Source organism: Planococcus citri, chromosome 1 (genome assembly GCF_950023065.1).
Source record: "Planococcus citri chromosome 1, ihPlaCitr1.1, whole genome shotgun sequence".
Classification (NCBI taxonomy): Eukaryota; Metazoa; Arthropoda; class Insecta; order Hemiptera; family Pseudococcidae; genus Planococcus; species Planococcus citri.
This window is the reverse complement of record NC_088677.1, coordinates 17625965-17648088: the sequence shown is the minus strand read 5'-3', so window position 1 is coordinate 17648088 and position 22124 is coordinate 17625965. Positions and strand designations below refer to the sequence as shown.

General features: G+C 35.3%; 1 protein-coding gene and 1 long non-coding RNA gene across 2 annotated transcripts; both read right to left on the bottom strand.

The window, feature by feature from the left end:
- Positions 1-1661: 1661 nt before the first annotated feature.
- Positions 1662-2856, bottom strand: LOC135842051 (uncharacterized). The gene is made up of 2 exons (XR_010558059.1): positions 2417-2856; positions 1662-1829 (listed from the first exon to the last, which is right to left on the bottom strand). It is a non-coding gene; the product is annotated as an uncharacterized LOC135842051 (long non-coding RNA).
- Positions 2857-10715: 7859 nt separating this feature from the next.
- sau (Golgi phosphoprotein 3 homolog sauron) lies at positions 10716-21710 on the bottom strand. The gene is made up of 5 exons (XM_065370073.1): positions 21321-21710; positions 20821-21067; positions 20549-20724; positions 20198-20467; positions 10716-12730 (listed from the first exon to the last, which is right to left on the bottom strand). The coding sequence occupies exons 1-4, from the start codon at positions 21519-21521 to the stop codon at positions 20219-20221; spliced, it is 873 nt and encodes a 290-aa protein (XP_065226145.1). The 5' UTR covers positions 21522-21710; the 3' UTR covers positions 10716-12730; positions 20198-20218.
- Positions 21711-22124: the final 414 nt, after the last annotated feature.

The following is a 22124-nucleotide window of genomic DNA, read 5'->3' as shown; positions in this document are numbered from 1 at the left end:
TATTTATAAGAAAGGCACTATCGCGACGTTCGACATACACCCAATTTCACACTCCGGAGTGCGTACTGATATGTCTTTTTACAAGCTTTTTACCATTTTGTTGAAAAATTTACGAGAAGATTTCGCCGCTGTGTCTACTGATATGTCTTTATAATGTGATGATGTTGCTGATTGCGTAAATTTCTTTTATAATATTACATTGTGTAGGAAAGACAAATATATACTGAATATTTAGTCTACAATCCACGGAGCCAAAAGTAGATACATTAGAAATCGATTTTACTGAAATTTTTTGCTCACCAAAAAAATCATCCAGCGAAATATTGAAGGGACCCCCAAAAATCCGAAACGCATGATTTCAATATTTCAAACTTGCACAATAGGGGGCTGGAGCCTTAAAGGGGTGTATTTCTGAACGTGGCCGGCACAAAAAAAATGAAACGTAGTCAAGAAGGGTACTACCACCCGATACCGAATATGTGTTTTTTTCTGTTGGGCATTAGCACAAACGGATTTTATTGCACTTTGAATGCAGTTTTTATGCATTTTTGACAGTTAAATTGTTCTGTAGTCATGTATGAGCGGCAACAGAAAGATTTTTGTGAAATTAGTTCGACAAGATTATTTCCAACCGAACTGAAAAAAAAACGGCTGAAAAATATCTGCACAATGACGAATTATGGGGCTGTGAAGTCGTTTAGAGTTACCCCCACTCCAAAATTAACATTGACATTTTTTCTCTCAAAGTACTCGTGCGACCTATCAAAATGTATTAAAATTTCGCGCAGAATCCGAATATACCATTCATTTTGAATTCCACCCCTTCTGTGTCCCTCCCCTCCGCCCTAAAGTACAGTTCGACAACTTGTTCATGAATATTCCCGTGTGACCAATCAAAATGCATCAAAATTTTGCGTAGGGTCCCAATATCTCACTAATTTTGAATTCCACCCCTTCTGTGCCCCTCCCCTCCGCCCTAAAGTACAGTTCGACAACTTGTTCATGAATATTCCCGTGTGACCAATCAAAATGCATCAAAATTTTGCGTAGAGTCCCAATATCTCACTAATTTTGAATTTCAACCCTTCTGTGCCCCCTCCCCCACCCTGAAATGTAATTCAACAAACGTTTTATAAAAATATTCCGGTGCGACCTATCAAAATGCAATAAAATTTCGCGTAGAATCCGAATATACCATTAATTTTAAATTCCACCCCTTCTGTGCCCCTCCCCTCCGCCCTGAAGTGTGGTTCCACAACTTGTCCATGAATATTCCCGTGTGACCAATCAAAACAAAATGCATCAAAATTTTGCGTAGAGTCCCAATATATCTCACTAATTTTAAATTTCAACCCTTCTGTGCCCCCTCACCCACCCTGAAATGTAATTCAACAAATGTTTTATAAAAATATTCCGGTGCGACCTATCAAAATGCAATAAAATTTCGCGTAGAATCCGAATATACCATTAATTTTGCATTCCACCCCTTCTGTGTCCCCTCCCCGCGCCCCTAAAGTGCAGTTCGACAACTTGTTTATGAATATTTCCATGCGACCAATCAAAATGCATCAAAATTTTGCGTAGAATTCCAATATCATATTAATTTTGTAAAAGAGTGCTCGAAAAGCACCTAGTAGATGCGTCAGGAAATAGCCAATACAAACCACTCGACTATTTATTAATTATCAAACTTAATTGTCAGGTAAAATAAAACATTGATATGCTAATTCGCTAATTAACTAAATCGATATCATAAATCAAATCAATCAACTGAGGTTGTCAGGTCCGGAGTTCTGGCTTGGCTGGAACTTGGATGGATGAATAGCGATCTGTAATTAAATAATAATTGCTTTTGAGTACACACATGCATTACTCATTGATCATACTGAACACGTAAATAATTTGTAGATAGCCTGTAAATAACTCAATCTCGATCTAATCTAAAAGACCTCCGTCTCAGGTCTCACCATCTCAGTGATGACCAAGACCAACTGTGGGAATCGCCGAACCCTAGTACCAATTCTACCGGTGGTTCGCCCAACAGTGTCAGTATAACGGAATGATCCTTAACAGCCAACTAGCAGTGTTGTACCACAGACACCCTAGGCACCAAACCCAGGTTTATCAGAGAGGCCACATCATCGCCTGTATGGCTCGTCACACATACTGCCTAGTGGTACCTCTATGAGTCCCCCTCAGGGTCCTGACTCACTGACAAGATGTACAATGTGCGTGCGACCACTGTACTAATCATAATCACATAACCCTTGTACAAATCAGCATCATTGCCCTAATGCAATAAAACATATCTATGTACGTTGCGAGTACAATGTAACAAGATATCAATCAAATATTTAAAGCAAGGCATAATCTAAATAAGCGTTCATGTATCGTAGTACTCAGTAAGATAACTTACCTATTAGCGTAATACTTCGGTGTTGTATTCGTAATCGTCAATACAATGTTAACAGGCAGGTATCTCTTGGTGACTGGGGAGACGCAACTCAATACAGCTGCTAATAACTAATGAGTTTTCGTCCCATCTTAAAATCTATATTCGTATCTGTGTAGCGTAAAAATATTGCGTAGCAAACAAACGCACAGCTACTAATTGCACCACAAGCCGACACCCCAAGGCCAAGAGGTATCAGAAACGGCAAACGCATCCAGACGACGAAAATAGCGTGAGAAACGCATAAAATATACACGCAACAAAAACTACTTCTTACAATTTTGAATTTCAATCCTGCTGTACCCTTCTCCACACCCAATGATGATTTAAAGGTAATAAATAGGTAAAATTTCAAAAGTTTATTCCAAAAAATAAAAAGTAAAAATTGAACAACCATTGCGACGCTGCCATTCATCTACAGTTGTGAATACAATTCAATTTTCACAATCCCAATTCATTTTTATTTTGAATCCAGTTCTGAATCCGATTCAAAAGTGATCCGCGATTCATTTCTGCGATTCGAATCGCCTCATCTCTGGTTGTGGCTATACTCAGTACCCATCTGCGCAGCTCATATGTTCTCTCAGGAATGATGCAATATTCCACAACATTCATCAATCATCATTGTGTCCTTTGTTGCGGATAAGTTACAGATACACCATGTATGTGGAGGAGTGATGGTACAAACTTCAGATTTGGTATGACTGCATGACTTGAAAAAAACGTTAGATGAGCAAGTTGCCTACCATTCAAATTCGAAGGACAACCGAGCTTTGAAAAAAAAGTTGTAAAAACGTATTTTCAGTCATCGGAATGAGTAAACCTTTGAAAAATAAACAAATTTCGTAATTATGAATTTTTGCCTAACTTTGAAATTGAAAGGGATAAACAATTTTTTAAAAGAGAAAAATTGAGAAAAACGTATTTATGACCGCGGGAATGGGTAGTACTTTAGAAAATAAACAAATTTTGTAATTATGAATTTTTGCTCAACTTTAAAATTGAAAAGGCTAAAACAATTTATTTTTAAACATTTTATTTGGTTGTTCAATTTTTACTTTTGTTTTTTGGAATAAACTTTTGAAATTTTATTTATTACCTTTAAATCATCATTGGGATTGGAGAGGGGTACAGCAGGATTGAAATTCAAAATTAATATGATATTGGAGTTCTACGCAAAATTTTAATGCATTTTGAATGGTCGCATGGGAATATTCATAAAAAAAGTTGTCAACTGCACTTTAGGGGCGCGGGGAGGGGCACAGAAGGGTTGGAATTCAAAATGAATGGTATATTCGGATTCTACGCGAAATTTTAATACATTTTGATAGGTCGCACGAGTACTTTGAGAGAAAAAATGTCAATGTAAATTTTGGAGTGGGGGGAACAACCTCGAAGGGACCAGTGAGTTTTGGTCACTGCAGTGCCGGAGCCAGACTTTTTGCTGCTCGACGCACCACAACTTGCCGCTTTCACAGGGGTGCGATGAACCCCCTACGTCTACGACGAGCGCCCTCCCTGGTGCACTTGGTCGGCCCCCTAACCTACAGACCCCCCCCCCCCAAGATTAGTAGGTATATAAGTTGGTTTTTCCTAGATTGGGACATGGGACTTGACTAAGAAAAATTCCTTAATCTACCCATCTTCTATTTAATGCCGAATTGTGCAAGAAATTCTATAATTTATTTGAACTTGGTGTTTTTCAGGATATGCTTTCGAAGATGTCTTACGAGATGGTATTGTATTATGCAGATTAATGAATAAATTAGCTCCAGGAATTATTCCAAAAATTAATTTCTCCGGAGGTGATCACAAAATGATGGACAATATCAATATGTAAGTTGGGCTTGGTATTAATGAATTGGTGCTCAACTCAAATTGATGAGATTTTTGATGCTAATGTATCATTTCACTTCTCGCAGATAAAGTCTTGAGCGGGTCAGTGTAGTATATAGGTATACGAACACCAATGCATTCCTCGATGGGCATATCAGTAGGCACCCGGCGTCCCATCCCCCCCTTATGATATAAGTTATTTATAAGAAAGAAAACCGGCGCGACTTGAATATTCCCACACTTCCGCAGTGCGTACTGATATGTCTTTTTACCATTTTATAATGTGATGATGTTGCTGATTGCGTAAAATTTGAACGGACCAAAAATGAACATTATAATAATTAATTAATTATAGACCTTATAACTGTCGTAGGTGCTTATTTGGAGATCTTTAGACCATTTCAGGTGGTTTTTGCAAAATTTCAGGAAAACCAGATCAAAAATAAACTTTTAACCTTATTAAAAATTTTAGAAAAAATGAAAAAAATCGGATTAAAAAAAAGTTGGTACCAACAAGGTGGTTTTTCTATTGAAATATTACTTGATAAAAAAATGCTCAATGATGATTTCAAGTCTTTGGAGAAATTCTAAAATCTGCTGGAAGCTTCAAAAAGGTCAAATGTCCGATTGTTTTCGAGTGGGGTGATCGTATATAGTCACATCAGAGGATATATTGTTGAAAAATCTGCTCGTGACACACTCTCTTTGAAAATTTGATTTTTTTCACTTTTTCTGGAATTTACAAATTGATCAAAACTTTACTTTTGAGCTGGATCTTCCAGAATTTTGCAGCAAACCCCCTAAAACGGACTCGGAGGATGACCAATAAACACTGACCAATTTATTCAGAAAGGAAAAAATTCTATTCTGTTCTTTGAGAAATTTTTTAAATTTGCAACATTGACTGGATGTAGCCTAAACTAGCCTCTGGAATCAGAGTTTCACCATTTCGTACCATTTTGGAGCCTCTAGTGCGATTTTTATTTTTTTAGAATCCAGAAATTTTTCCAGATGAGGTGAAAATTAATTTGGGCTGCTAAAAATCAATTTGTGAGGGTTTATCCACAGGCTATTGGTGGATATTTATGGCGAATTTGCCCCGAGAGCTTCAGGGTTGATATTTGCATGGAAGGTGGGTACCCTTGAGCACCTTCCGTCACGAAAGTTTCAGACCCCCAGACACACCCCCCCGTTTTTGAGAAACCCCCCCTTTTATGAAATTACAATAGAAATTTTTTCTCAGCCCCATGCGAACCGATTTTTTCAATTTTTTGGTATGTTGTAAACATCCATAAGAGGTATCCCCACAAAAATTTTCACCCACCTCCCCCATATTCCCCCCATGATGTTTTTTTAGCTTTGTTTGCCCGTTTCAGCAATGATCATGATTCTGCACAAAAATGGGAATAGCATTTTTAAATGTGTTTTCGACCCCCAAAAAACACATATTTTTTTCAAAAAAAAATTTTTGGTGGGTCGTGGTCAAAAATTGAAAAAACTAACAGAGGGGGTAAAAATGAATTCTGGTGTAAATTATTGTTTTTGGTAAACGAGGTGTCGTTTCCATATGAACCGAACCCCCTGAACACGAATATGACATCCAATTTAATGCTACCCTCAACCACACCCCTCAGGTGCCTCTGCCCCAACTAAATTTTTACAATACTGAAAGTTGAGCTATTTTCATGATATTAATGTTGTTTTCATATGAATCAAACACCCGAACACGATAAGACGTCCAATTTAGCTCTACCTTCATCCACACCCCTCCAGTGCCTCTGCCCCCACCTCAATTTAACTATTATATTAAGAATTGAGCGATATGAGGTAATAATGATTATATTGGTGTCGTTTTCATATAAATCAAACCCCCCTAACATGAATATGAAGTCCAAATTTAGGTCTACCCGCATCTATCCCCTTCCAGGCTACAGCCAGCTCCGCGAGAATGTTAAAGTTTGACCCTTGCGATGTCGTTGAGTTTTCAACCTTCGCGAAACATACCTTTAATAGTAATTGATTTGATTTGAAGTAATTATTGGTCGAGGATTGATCGGAGTAAACTAAAAAGTTTATTGTTTAGGTGGGGGCAGAGGCACTGAAGGGGTGTGGTTGAGGGTAGCATTAAATTGGATGTCATATTCGTGTTCAGGGGGTTCGATTCATATGGAAACGACACCTCGTTTACCAAAAACAATAATTTACACTAGAATTCATTGTTACCCCCTCTGTCAGTTTTTTCAATTTTTGACCACGACCCACCAAAAATTTTTTTTTGAAAAAAATAGATGTTTTTTGGGGGTCGAAAACACATTTAAAAATGCTATTCCCATTTTTGTGCAGAATCATGATCATTGCTGAAACGGGCAAACAAAGCTAAAAAACGTCATTGGGGCGGAAAGGGGGGTGGGTGACAATTTTTGTGGGGATACCTCTTATGGATGTTTACAACATACCAACAAATTGAAAAAATCGGTTCACATGGGGCTGAGAAAAAAATTTCTATTGTAATTTCATAAAAGGGGGTGGTTGCTCAAAACCGGGGGGGGGGGGGTGTCTTGGGATCTGAAACTTTCGTGACGGAAGGTGCTCAAGGGTACCCACCTTCCATGCAAATATCAACCCTGAAGCTCTCGGGGGCAAATTCAAATCCTATAGCCAGTAGCCTTTCAATATTTTTTAATGATGAAGGCGTGACATTTATGAGTGACATTATGACATAATTATTTTGATACTTATTCAACTTTGCAAAACTCATTTTTATTGTAACGGGGCCCATCTGCTTGGCACTTATAAAGGTTTGAAAAACTCATTTTTATTGTAAGGAGGCCCCCCTCAAACAGCTACCTCCTGGAGGGCCTCCGGAGGACCTCCCGGAGGGATTGAAAAAATATGGAGGGTGGAGCCGGAGCCGGAGGTAAATTTTTTACAAATTCAAGAGCCGGAGCTGGAGGCGGAGGCACTGACCCCCTCCCTCCGCGATCCCTGTGCTCAACTCAATCAAATTGATGAGGTTTTTAAATGCTAATGTATCATTTCACTTCTCGCAGATAAAGTCTTGAGCGGTTCAGTGTAATATATATACGAACACCAATGCATTCCTCTACGGGCATATCAGTAGGCACCCGGCGTCCCATCCCCCCCCCTTATGATATAAGTTATTTTTATTTATAAGAAAGGCACTACCGTGGATTATAGTAGCCCTACCGTGGAGAATGACTGTCCAACTTTACACTTCCGGAGTGCGTACTGATATGTCTTTTTACAAGCTTTGTTCCATTTTATTGAAAAATTTAGGTGTGTCTACTGATATGTCTTTTTACAATAGGTATAGGTAATAAAACTCTCAGTACCGCACTGTTTTCAGAACCCTTTAAGTAAATCAAAATTTCAGCAGCTTAAGTTCGTTTTTGGATTTTTGGTACATTTTTTAATGCTCAAAAAATTCAAAACAGCCATTTCAAGTCCGATTTTAAGACTATTTCATGTAAACATGAATTTTTTTGAATAAATTGGACCAATAGGTACGAATACAAGTAATTCCTTCAATCAAATTCTCACACATCTGCAACTACTTGTTTTGGGGTATTTTGAAGCCTCAATTCATTTTACAATCTTTTCCAGAAATTTTAAATCGCTTTGAACAGACTAAAAATGAACATTATAATAATTATAGACCTTATAACACTGTAGTAGGTGCTTATTTGGAGCTCTTTAGACCATTTCAGGTGGTTTTTGCAAAATTTCAGGAAAACCAGATCAAAAGTAAATTTTTAACCTTATTAAACATTTTAGAAAAAATGAAAAAAATCGGATAAAAAAAGTAGGTACCAACCAGGTCGTTTTTCTATTGAAATATTACTTGATAAAAAGATGCTCAATAATAGTCCGGCATATGACAATAGGAGTAATTGCACCCCCCCCCCCCGCCGATCCTCCGGGACAACTTTTTTCTTAAAGGGGACATCCTAAGGAACATTTTAAAGCAAACTTGCAAAAAAAAAGTTGGCCTTACTTACAAAATGCCGGCCATTTTGATTGACAGGTCAGCCGAAATCGCAGATTTTGCGTTTTAACATAAGATTTGCACGAACTTTTTCAAACTTTACAAAGGTAGATCGAAAGATCATGCAAAAATTTATCACCTGTCAAAATTTCAAGTGCTAAAGTGCGTTTTTCTATTTTTGGTGAATTTTTGAAAATCGAATTTAGGCCAAAAATGAGGGAAAAAATCAAAATTTTACCAAATTGACCAGGAAAGCTAAAGTTTGGGATATATCCTATTTTCGACTTGCCAAATCGATTGGAGACGGTTTCAACCCGTTTTGAGCAGTTCTGGAGCCTCCAGCAGATTTTTGAAACTCGAAATTCCCACAAAATTCCATCAAATTGGAGTTGTAAAGCTAAAATTTATTCTAAAAACTAATTTCAATACGCTACGAAGTACTGCAGGTAAATTTCAAGTCGTTTTGGATCCTCCAGCGACTTTTTGAAAATTCCTGAAGCCTCCAGCAGATTTTTGAAACTTTAAATTTTCACAAAATTTCATCAAATGGAGATGGAAAGCTCAAATTTACTCTACACTCCAATTTTAACACCCTCTGAAAACGACTTGTGGATTTCAAGTCATTTTAGTGCCTCCAACGACTGTTTTGAAAATTACTGGAGCCTCCAGTAGATTTTTGAAACTTGAAATTTCCCCAAAATTTCTTCAAACTAAGATGGAGACTGGAGAGTCGAAATTCATTCTGCAAGCTAATTGCAATACGCTACGAAGTTGACTGCTGGCGAATTTCAAGTCGTTTTTGAGCCTCCAGCAACTTTTTGAAAGGTCGTGTGACGTTTTTTTGGAAAATTGAAATTTCCTAAAAGTAGCTGGAAGCTTTAAAACATTTGAAACCACCATGTAGTCTGCGAAGTAAATTTCAGCTTGCCAACTCCATTTGATAATTTAATGTTGGGGAAATTCCAAGTTCCAAAAATCTACTGGAGGCTCCAGTAATTTTCAAAAAAGTCGCTGGAGGCCCTAAAATTACTTGAACCCACCTGAAGTCGTCTTCAGAGGGTGTTAAATTTGGAGTGTAGAGTAAATTTCAGCTTTCCATCTCCATTTGATGAAATTTTGTGAAAATTTAAAGTTTCAAAAATCTGCTGGAGGCTTCACGAATTTTCATAAAGTCGCTGGAGGCTCCAAAACGACTTGAAATTCACCTGCAGTACTTCGTAGCGTATTGAAATTAGTTTTTAGAATAAATTTTAGCTTTACAGCTCCAATTTGATGGAATTTTGTGGGAATTTCGAGTTTCAAAAATCTGCTGGAGGCTCCAGAACTGCTTAAAACGGGTTGAAACCGTTTCCAATCGATTTGGCATGTCGAAAATAGGATATATCCCAAATTTCAGCTTTCTTGGTCAATTTGGTGAAATTTTGATTTTTCCCCTCATTTTTGGCCTAAATTCGATTTTCAAAAATTCACCAAAAATCGAAAAACGCACTTTAGACCTGGAAATTTTGACAGGTGATAAATTTATGCATGATCTTTCGATCTACCTTTGTAACGTTTGAAATAGTTCGTGCAAGTCCTATGTTAAAACGCAAAATCTGCGATTTCGGCTGACCTGTCAATCAAAATGGCCGCCATTTTGTAAGTAAGGCCAACTTTTTTTTTGGCAAGTTTGCTTTACAATGTTCCTTAGGATGTCCCCTTTAAGAAAAAAGTTGTCCCGGAGGATGGGGGGGGGGGTGCAATTACTCCTATTGTCATATGCCGGACTATAAGGACCGTCCAAAATTATAAGTACTGAATAAATTCATTTGTGGCATTTCCAGGATGATTTTAAGTGTTTGGAGAAATTCTAAAATCTGCTGGAAGCTTCAAAAGAGTCAAATGTCAGATTGTTTTCGAGTGGGGTGATCGTATAGTCACACCAGAGGATATATTGTTGAAAAATCTGCTCGTTACACACCCTCTTTGAAAATTTGATTTTTTTCACTTTTTCTGGAATTCACAAATTGATTAAAACTTTACTTTTGAGCCTGGATCTTCCAGAATTTTGCAGCAAACCCCCTAAAACGGACTCGGAGGATGACCAATAAACACTGACCAATTTATTCAGAAAGGAAAAAATTTAATTCTTTTCTGTTCTTTGAGAAATTTTTTAAATTTGCAACATTGACTGGATGTAGCCTAAACCAGCCTCTGGAATCAGAGTTTCACCATTTCGTACCATTTTGGAGCCTCTAGCGCGATTTTTATTTTTTTAGAATCTGGAAATTTTTCCAGATGAGGTGAAAATTAATTTGGGCTGCTAAAAATCAATTTGTGAGGGGTTATCCACATTTGAGCCGATTTCTTGGCAGACATGCGTCGAGTGTTTTTTTTTCAGCGCCTTAAATAAAAAAAAGAAAAGAAAAGAAATACACAAAATAACATACACGCGTTTATTTACCATCGAAGAAAACAAAAAAAAATTGATAGGTAAATGTACAAAGTATATTATTTTATATTACCGTATTTACAATTATTTTTCAAGAACGAAGAATCATCATACAATATTAATAAAACTCTACATATGGCATAAGGTAATAGTTGTCCAATACAGATAGAGTAGTAAGAAAACCTAGAAACGATTATTTAATAGAACAAACTTATTGTGCAAAGAGTTAAGTATCGACGTAAGATATTTAAAATCTTAAATTATCATAAAATTTAAACGAAAACAATGACCTTATATTTTTATAACTATACACATCGAATCGAAATCGAAATCGAATACCACACACATCGTCTTTTCTATTCGATATCTAAAAGGCAAAGTTGTATCAATTTATAACCACTTTTTTCTTCGTGACGTACCAAAAAAAAAAAAACAAAAACAGCAAAGGGCAAAGGCAGGCAATCCAAAGTCGAATAATAAAAAAATTGACCAAAACCACACAAATATACGTATACAAAGGATAACAGCTGTTATGACCCTAATTTCTCAACGTATTTCCCATTGACAAGGTTTTGACTAGTATACCGCCATATTGGTTAAAATACGAAGGTCTTATCGTTAAAAGTTAAGGTTCTTCTTGACGTTGGTCGTGTCTATCTTTAAAATTTTTCAAAAATAATTGACTTTTGGTCGTAAAACATATTAGCCCTTTAGTTCTAGGAAATTTTCACGCAACTTGGACGAATACGTAATCGTGGTGTCTGAAATTCGATAAGAAAATACGAAGAAAATTATCAACGTGTATACTCGAATTTGTTTTCTTACATGATAAAACACTGTTCTTCGTATTGTCGTTAAAAATCGAGAGCCAAATATCCGAATCTTGATCCTTGGAATGTACAAATACGCGACGATGATCACAAAATAATCGATACAATTCGAAATTATCGTATTTTACATTCTCTCATCGTTAAAATTCAACATTCCTTCGTGTAGGAACTCTATAGGACAAAGTTGTCGTTTTTTTTTCAAATCCCTATCGAAAAAAATATACTCGTAGTCATTACGAATCACAGTTCTATACCTAAGCTAAAAATACACTAGGTAATATAAAAACAAAATAACGTTCAAATATCGTACAAACTATACAAAAAGCAAAAAAATACAAATATTTTTCAAGCCCTACATCGGTATCATTTTTTTTTCGAAAAAAAAAAAAACATTCAACTAACGGTAACCATAATAAATCGGATAAAAAGTGATAGTAATGTGCATTTCTTCGCTTGATTACCTACGTGCGTAATTAGTATTTCAGGAAGACTCACTCGATTTTATGCAAGTCTCATCACTTTGCAAAAATTCACAATTTATCTATACTCGCAACTTCCAATAATTAATCCTGAACCCCTTACATAGATCGACATCAACGAATAACTCAACGAAGACCTTTCTAATTTACTAGCGAAATTATTTTTTTTCAAAGTCGAGTAAAAAAAAATGATTTTAGAACTGGCATGATTAAAATTTTCGAGTGTGAAGGTAAATATTTCCGGTTAAAAAAGCAACGATGGAATTTGAGTTATGTGAAAGCTCAAAAAAATTGTATGTAGATTACAAAGCAGTCTTTATGTAAAGGAATACGCACCATTACAAATCCTCGATGATTTTTTGTTTATCTCTCATCACGTTTTGGTTATTTCCGGTTAAAACGAGGAGATAATCGGTATATAAATCTAACGACGAAAATTTCCGAATTACTTTCATTGTACAATTATTTTACGTATTCAATGTAGAAAATCAGTTTATAAAATCGCAGATACGTAGTAAAAATGATAGATTAGGAGATTTTTTTTTTAGCGGTAAACTTATATAATAATACAGTTAGGTAGAAAAAAGGACTCTGTTTCGCTATTGTGTGTAGGAATCATGGTATGGTACACTGTATAACATTCTTGATTCGTTGCTCGAGCCGTATTTCGAATACTAACATCTGATCGAAAGGTAGCTGAAAATTGAAAATATACTGTATTATAGGTAAATTTGTACACAGGGAATCGAGCAATATACACAATACGCTTTAAGGTATCCATAAAAGTACTAAATGGATCGGTAATGTTGAATTACGCTTTGTTAAATTTTGAATTACTACTCGGTTTGGTACGATGAAGCCACGTAATAACGACCTAATTGTAAAACTTGTGATGAATTTCGCGAATTTATTATTTGTTTTTAATAAGCGGAGAAACTTAGTCAGTATATGGTTGATGAATAATTCTACAAGAATGGAACTGTTTTTCGAGGAAATTTCAAGTTTCGGGATTTCAGATTAGCTCAGATGCCTTATTTTGTATCATCGTTTTATCGTTCAAGGGGATTATATGGTAGAAAATTTATTTTCGCTTTTTTTTTCGTTCTCACTCCCTACGAGAAAATCTCGCCCATTGTCAAAATTGCTGAAAATGGGGTTTTCCATGCTAAAAAGTGCCACCTTTTTGCTACAAAAAAAAAAAAAAACAAAAACAAAAACAAAGTCTTTCCTTTTTAAAATACTGCTCATAATCAGAGATGGAAAGCTTAAAAGGTGGCACTTTTGGCTCTAGCTTTTAGCTTCTGTATAAAAATAAAACTGGAAGGAAATGATAACAAATACAAAGCCTTGAATAAATGTGTTCAGAGAAATTGTAGGAAAGATAGAGAAGCCTACCTGAACAGATGTTGTGAAGAAATTCAAGAATATGCTGACCACAACGAATCAAGCAGACTATTCAAGAAGATAAAACAGATCACCAGAGATTTTAAACCACAATCACATGAAATCACAGTCGAGGATGGTACAGTTGCATGGGACTCGAATAAGAGAACCTTCCTGAACAGATATTGTGAAGAAACTCAAGAATATGCTGACCACAACGAATCAAGCAGACTATTCAAGAAGATAAAACAGATCACCAGAGATTTTAAACCACAATCATGTGAAATCACCGCTGAGGATGGTACAGTAGTATGAGACTCGAATAAGATTCTAGAGAACAGGAGGAGATTGTATTGCAGCAAGCTATATCAGAGTGAACCATAGAACCCAAACAACAATAAAGTACCAGAAATTGAAGTCAGGCTTGTCAGACCGGACCAAAAAACCAGACCGATGACCGTGACTGGACCCAAAAATGCACACAAGACCGAGTGGACCAGACCGGACCTTGGACCTCTGAACAAAAATTATGTAAATATTAACCCAACACATGACCCTTTTCAGAAAAGATAACTGGAATAGACCAAGACCCAAGACCTTTCTAAAAAATCGGACCAATGACCGCAGTTTGGACCTCAGTTATGACCAATTTTTCAAATTTATAATGCCATTTTAGATGCCCATTTCGAATAAATTTCCATTGTGATTTAATTTCTTTCCAAGTTTCAATGTTTTGATAGTAAAAATCCCATTTTTCAACTCATCTTATGTGTTAGGAAGCTTTTTTCTTTCTGAAAAATGAAGACCGTTTTTTGGACCTGGGCTGACCCATGACCACAATGAAAATTTCTGGTCAGGACCGGACCAGACCGACCTACAAAGACAAAAAATGCAGAACTGAATAACCGGACTGGACTGTTTAAAAGCTCCAAACTTAGGACCTTGATTTTGGAGCAACTGGAAAACCTGAGCAGTTTGAAGTGGACAGTGTAGAAGAGCCAAAATCTTACTTGATGAAGTAAGAGATGCCATTAAGGCATCGAGAAAACACAAAGTGCCTGGATGTGACGGTATCTAGACTAAGATATTACAGTCCATGGGTAAGAAAGCAGAAAAGGTGATCTGGAAGATATACAACAACATATGGCTCAAAAGAGAATGGCCAGAAGATTGGTGCAAGTTGGTGTTAATTCTGCTACATATGAACAGTGATATGAAAAATTGTGCTAACTATTACACAATAACCCTGATTCCACTTCCACATGCCAGTAAAGTGATGCTCCAAATAATCAACAACATGATCAAGGCATGCTTGCATAGGCAGATTCCACCTGAACAGGTAGGTTTTATGCCTGGAAGAGGTATAAGAGAGCAGATTTTGAACATCAGACAAATAATTGAAAAATTCCATGATAACATTGCTGAGGTACTATGCTTTGTTGACTATGCAAAGGCCGTTGACTATGTCGATTGGACAAAGCTGTATGAGATACTACTCAAGATGGGAGTTTCAGAGCACCCAATTGAGCTGATCAAATTACTGTATGACAAGAACAAGATGATGGCGAGAGTAGGGGGAGACGAGTTGAACCCGCTTCAGCCAGAATGGGGAGTAAGGCAGGGCTGCATACTCTCGCCTCTGCTGTTCAACATCTATGGCGAGTACATCATGCAAAAAGCCTTGGAGAACTGGGAAGGTGGCATCAAGATAGGAGGAACAAGAATCTCAATCTCCAATCTCTGTTAAGCTGATGATACCACCTTAATAGCTGCAAATGAAGAGGAACTGGCAGAACTGATAAGGTGGGTCAGGATGGTCAGTGAGGACATGGGACTCCTCATAAATGTGGGGAAAACTAGGGTCATGGTTGTTGATATAGCTGGATACTTGACAGAATCTGAAGGCCTGAATGAATTTGAAAAAGTGAACTCATTTATTTATTTGAGTTCACTTGTGGATGCTGATGGAGGCTTTGAGTATATAATATACATGATATGGAGGGCTAATAATCCAGCATTCAGCATCTGGTTCAGTAAAAGAACCTACGATAGCGATTTTGATAAATGATAAATGTAAGCGATGAATTGAACTTCAAATGTTTAAAAATGTTCAAGGGAAGGCTTAAAACGTCTTGGGTACTCATTAAACTATTTTTTACTTTACAAAATTGTCTCTAAAGTGTAAAATTATTTGGGTTCTTTTACTGAACCAAGTCGAGCGCGCTCTACTGAAGCTCGCATGGAACCTGCATATTTAGCCCTCCATATCATGTATATATACTCAAAGGATGGAGGATCCATCAAGGAAATTAGATGAATAGCTCTCGGAAAAGCAGCGATGTCTAGGATGAGAATAGTCACCACCAACTGGAAAATCTCTATAAAACCAAGGAAGAGACTAAGTCAGGATGCTAGGTTTTCCAGTTTTCTTATATGGAGCGGAGACCTAGACATTGAAGCAATATGATCGATGAAGAAATGATGCATTTGAAATGTGGGTATGGTGCAGGATGTTGAAGATACCATATACTGCGCACTGAACAAATGCATCAATTGTGGAACAACTGCAAGAACCAGCGAGGCTACATAAAATATGTGAAACCAGGATAATGAGTTATTTTGGACACATAGCCAGAAGAGAACCGGAAAACATTGAAAAAGGAATTCTCTTTGGCCAGGTCCCTGGAACAAGAGGGAGAGGAAGATCACCAACAAGACTTTTGGCTTTTAGCTTTCAACTTTTGGCTAGCCTAGCTTTCCAGCTCTACCCATAAGCCCAACTTTTTTATGCCAAAAAATGCTAAAAAGTTTCGCTTTTTGAGCAAAAAATTAAAAATTTGCTTCTTGCCAAATATCGTCAAAAAATCTCAGTTTTTTTATAAAGCATTCAAAAAAATCTTACTTTTTTCAAAAAATACTCAAAAATCCTGCTTTTTGCAAAATATTGTCAAAAATTACATCTTTTTAACGATTCTTTTCACCACAACATTTCTAAAAATTACAAAGAAGAGTTCTTTTTTTCATTATGTCTAAAATATGGAAAATAGTGACCTTTTTGATAAAAATTAATTTTTTTTGCCAATAATTTCCAAAAATTTGCCAATTTCTGCTAAAATTGTCAAAGTTTTCCTCTTTGCCAAAAATAGTCAAAAATTCTCAGTTTTTTTGCAACAAATATTAAGTTTACTTTTTTCCAAAAATTCTCAACAAATTCTAGCTTTTTATAGCAGTTTGTTTTTATTTAAAATTGCCAAAAAATATTGTTTTTTTTTTTACCTAGAACATGGAAAAAAGTTTCACTCTTCGAAAAAATTGTGAAAATATGTAAATTGCTAAAATTGTCAAATTTTTGGTACGTATTTGAAATAATTCTTGAAATTGCTCAAGATTTTCATATTTTTTTCTTTTTAAAATTATCCGAAAACCCTCTTTTGTCAACAATAATTTTTAAAAAGGTCCATGTCGGTTTTTGTTGAAACCGTCAAAATCTTCAGTCCAGGAGAATGCCTTTTATTCTGAAAAATAGAGACACCAAAAGTTTTCTTTTGCCATTGGGTAGTATTTTACCTCCCTCTTCAACGTTTGCAAAGCCGTGACATGCTTGCTTCGCGCGCTAGGGGGTAAAAGGCGGGGAGAGTGGGCTAAAATCCAAAATTTGTTTAAAAACTCGACTGATATGTCGAAATCTAGGTTTTAGAGGACGCTGAATTCGCATTTTTAGGACATTTTACTTTTAAACTGAAACTTGGCCCCGAGGGAAAGAGAAAAATTCAATTGTTTTTTAAAAATCGACTAATACGTTGAAGTCTAGGTTTTTGAGGACACTGAATTCGAATTTTTAGATCGTTTTACTTTGAAACACAAATTTGCCGGAGGGGAAGGGGGAATCAACATTTTGAAAAATTTCAACAGAGAAAACAAACAATTTGAATTTTACATTTCTTTTTTGACAAAATCACTGAAATGTTCGAAAATTGTAAATTGAGAAAAGGTAGATTAAATGGACTCAAAAATCAATTCAGTGTCCTCTGAAACCTACATTTTTTAACACATTGATCGATTTTTTTTAAAAAATTGGTATTAATTTTTCAGTCAACAATTCTCGTTTTTTTTTTTGCAGAAAATTTCGAATGTTGATAAAAGTTTCCAAAAATTATAGCTTTTAGTAGCACTTCGTTTTTAGCTAAAATTGAAAAATATTAAATGCAAAAAATCTTACTTTTGACCTCTTTTTGAAACATGTATTTCTCGCAATTGCTCAAGATTTTCACTTTTTTTTCAAAAATTATCCAAGTATCATTTTTTTGCGAGACATTGCCAAAAAGTACATATCACTTTTTTATCAATAATTCTCAAAAAGTCCTACTTTTTGTTGAAATGGTCTAATTCCTCCAATTTTTCAAACATGGCGAAAAATTCTTGAAAGTTGAGTGTCGCGTTTTTCCCCCCAAAAATTACAAAAGGTTTCACTGTTTCCGAAAATTGACCATGAAAATACTCCTATTTTTGTCAGAAATTGCCAAAAAGACCTTCTTTTTGTTAAGATTGTCAAAGTCTGATTTAATAGTTGTTTTATTTGCCAGAAATTGCAAAAATTCTCACTTTGTGAGCAAAAAATTCTCAAACAATGCTCTAATTTTTCATTAAAAAGTGTCACAATACTTTAACTTTTTAAAGTTAAGAACCAGAACAGAGAACATTTAAATTTACAACGTTCTAGTTTTAAATGATTTTTTTCAGTTTACTTTCTCGAGCTTTTTTGGTATTTGAAGTATTCGTACAGATATTAATTTTTCATTGAGGGGGGGGGGGGATTTTTCCGATTTCGAGGGGCTTTGCAAAAGTGGACAAACGTCATTTGGGGGGGGGGACCTGAGGAAGGTTTTTCTTGAAGATGTGGTTAGGTATTTGAAAAATGTTTTCTCAAAACTTGAAAATTTTCAAAAAATTAGTACACTACAGTCATTAAATTTTATATTTTTACAAAATTGGGGGGGGGGCTCCATACAAGAGAACCAGCATTTTTTGGGAGCCCAGAGAAGGTTTTTTCTAGTATAAAGTTCACCTATGTAGAACAATTCTAACGTGAAAATGGAAAATTTTTGAAAAACTTTTCCCTGATCTTGATTTATTCCATTTTTTCAACTTGGAGGAGCTAATATGGCTTCATAGACCGGGGCAAGTTTTATTATTTTGAAAAGGTAGACAATTAGACATTTAGAAAAATTCTGGCGCAGAAACGAAGAATTTTGAAAAAGTAATTTTTTTTATGAACAATAAAAGGAAGGAAAACTCAAAAATGGAGAATTATTATCTCACTCCGGATAAGAACTTAAAAAGGTAGGAAGTGGAAAATTTCAACTTCGCAAAATAAGGTACAACGTAGTAATTATAAAATAAAACTGTTTGATTGTTATACCAAAGAAAAAAAACTGAAAAAAGAACTGGGCTATAAACAAACTTAATAAAATTTCGCATTTTTATTAACGTTTAATTGTGACGGTAAGTAAGTAACTGTACGTAATAAAACGTTGATTTCTAAAGTGAAATACGAGTGATAAATACTCAGTTGAAGAGAACCAGGTAGGTAGAAAAAAAGAAAAGTTAAGAGGATTATCAGTCATTACACTTCAGACTTCACCTCGTCAGTACATAAACAATGAACGATTCGACATTCTACTGCAGCTTGCTGGCTAAAGCTAAACTTCATGCTTTCTTTTCTAGACGATTACTCATTCAATAAGATAAATATTAAATATTCATTAAATAAAAATTGAATCGATTGATAGCCAATCTATCGAAACGAAATTTCTTTCGTAGAAACGAAAGAGCAATAGAATTCTTTTAAAAATAAAAATATTCATCGTTGATACGTCGAAAAAAATAATCAACATTCAGATGTTTAGTATTTTTAAGATAAGAGGATTCAATAAAATGTCGCGAATGAAATTGAAACGAGCATAATTCAAATAAAACATGAAACTTTCAACCATTATTTACAATTATAATAATAAACAATTAATTTGGTTTTTTTTTATCTTCAACTGTAAGATTATTTCCGCACATACACATATACTCGTAGTTGCTACATCTTTTACGAGCACTTTTGGTAAAAATAAATAATTTAATTCGAGTAAAAATTTTGTCTAGGTTAGTCGCTGTTGTGATAAAAAAAAAAATACGATAACGAGTCGAGTGGTTTCAATATACGGCACCGAATCAAAATATTCAAAGTGGAGAATTATTCTAAATACGCATATTCTTCCGATAGAAAAAAAAAATCATTGAAATTATCAACACGAGATTCGAATAGCATTTGGTTCAATATGTAAGACGATTAGAGAAGTTCATTAGTATCGATAAGTATTACGCTACTGTACAGGGAGAGTAAGTAATTTAGATACAGATAAGGATTGAAATTTTTCAGCAATATTTATTGACGTTGAGAAAATCAATATTAGAATGAGCGTAATCTGAAAGAATTCCATTCGAAATTCGTATTGCGAAAAAAAAGGCATACAAGATGTGCTAATTTCTCAATATTTATATACTTTCGTAATCATATGCTAACGAATAGCTCGTTGCAGTATGATTTCATATCAATGTAGGCCTATAACAGAAATAGAAATGGTTCAAAATAAGGGTATAACACCGAAGCATTCTTCACAACCTCACGAATACGGGATATCAGGAGCAATAATTCAACAAATCGTCGATCCAACGTTCATTTATCGACATTGGACAAGGTGTAAATTAGGGTTATTATGAGGAAGAAATTACCTTTATAAATAAACACTCGACTTATTTAATAAAAGTGGCGAACACAGCCCACATTACGTCGTTTCCTTGAGACTTCATGCATTCTGCCTCTAAATCTACATCGACCAGTTCTCGGACTCGTTTCATAGCGAGTTCGTAATCGTCATCGTTCAACGGTATAAAGGCGTTTTCAAGAACATCAGAAGCGTGGGCTAAAAATATCAAAGATAGTATCCTCTTATCCATACGCTGAGGATCATTAACCCATCTCGATAGAACAGCATCCTGAACCTGAAACGAACAACACAAAAAACCATTTAAAAAAAAAACTCTGCGTTAAACGAAACGAGGACGAGTATGAATTCCACGTACCTTTTTAACTAATCTAGTTTTGGCTTGGTTATCAGTTAAAGGATGGGTTGTCATATCAAATAATAAAAAATTCTGTTTTTCCGTAGTGCATACTCCTTTTTCTACTAAATTTTTCGCTAATCTTTCTCGAACGTTTTTCAACTGGTATTTCAATTTGAGCGGATTCCACGCTTCTCCTATAAAAATAATACAAGCGTGAAATTAGATCTGAGTTATTTACATGAGTAAGAACGAAACGAACTCGGTTAATAACAGGTTCTGTCGATAATTACCGCTTAAATATTCTATCCAACTCTGAACTGTTTCTGGTGGCTGGGTTTCTTTAATATGTTTTAAGGCTTCGTCCAAGAGCACGTCTCCAGTCAACGTTTCGTTTTTCACCAGTACTTTTCGAGTTGATAAACTCTTACGTCTCATGCCAGCTTTTTCGAGTTCGATGCGTCCACGAAGGGCTAATTCTACTAATATACATCCTCGTAATCCGGACGATATGCAGTCATTCCAAAACGACGTATAACCCTACACAATACAATACAATACAATACACACATATAGTAAAACAAAATATGGTGACAAAAGAGTGTAAATAAATACAACATAATATAAGGACACAATGTAAACTTGAAATTTTTTTTATCAAACTAGACTGCTAGAAAGGTAGAGTGAAACAATGACATGAAAGTGGTATCATATGTAACAGATAACAGATATCCCTACGCAATTTTTCCATATACCATGGTATGTATAATTACGACACCCATTCAGCTCTCACCTCTTTATCCTTAAGGCCCAACAGAAGAACTTCTTCCATTAGTGTGAAGCGTGTTTCCTTCGAATCTCCATCTTCTAGATTTTCTTCTTGATCGATTTTATTATCCTCGCTGTTATTTTCTTTGCTGCTATTTGAAGTGTTATCACGCACTACATTACGCCTCAATTTAAGGCCGTCTTCGCGATTCATTGTGGCGATCATTAGCTACACAATTTACACTAACGACATCGTGCTAGGGAAATATGGTACAAAATTGAAACAATATAGACGCGAAATTAACGGCAGAACGATTTAGAAGAGTTAAATAAATTGCTGACGAAGTTGTTTTTAAATTTTAAGACACTAATGAACGTACAGAAAAAGTACAAGCTCTCATAAAAAAATTAATCAACTCGACTGTGCAGTCTTCTTGCTTTAGATGGGAAAGTTTTGTTTACTATTTTGGCTTTTTGGATGTGACTTTTTTGGGTAGAATTTGAAATTCGACGAATTTTTAATTTTTTTTGAAATTTTCTTTTAAAAATTTGTGATTATTGAAGAATTATTACTTTTTTATCCTTTATATGACATAAACTTTCGTCTGAATTGAAAAATTACTTGATTTCAATTATAATTTTGAAAAAAAAACTGTTTTTCAAACTTGTCCAATCCTAAAACACCAGAGTCTGTTTTGTTCGCTCGTAGGTGGATGGGGTGCACTGAAATATTCATGAACTTTCACTTTTCAGTTTTCAGCCAAAAGTTTCAGCCGTGTTTCAGGGTTTTTAGCATAATGATAATGAAATTTTCTAACTCGTTTTCATT

What these genes read in the sequence shown, in the direction of transcription:
- sau (XM_065370073.1), bottom strand. Translation starts at nt 21,521, where the DNA reads ATGATCGCCACAATGAATCGCGAAGACGGCCTTAAATTGAGGCGTAAT. An exon ending in TGGGCCTTAAGGATAAAGAG is followed by an intron (nt 21,068 to 21,320) that starts GTGAGAGCTGAA and finishes TGTATTGTGTAG; the next exon opens with GGTTATACGTCGTTTTGGAA. An exon ending in TTGGATAGAATATTTAAGCG is followed by an intron (nt 20,725 to 20,820) that starts GTAATTATCGAC and finishes TTATTTTTATAG; the next exon opens with GAGAAGCGTGGAATCCGCTC.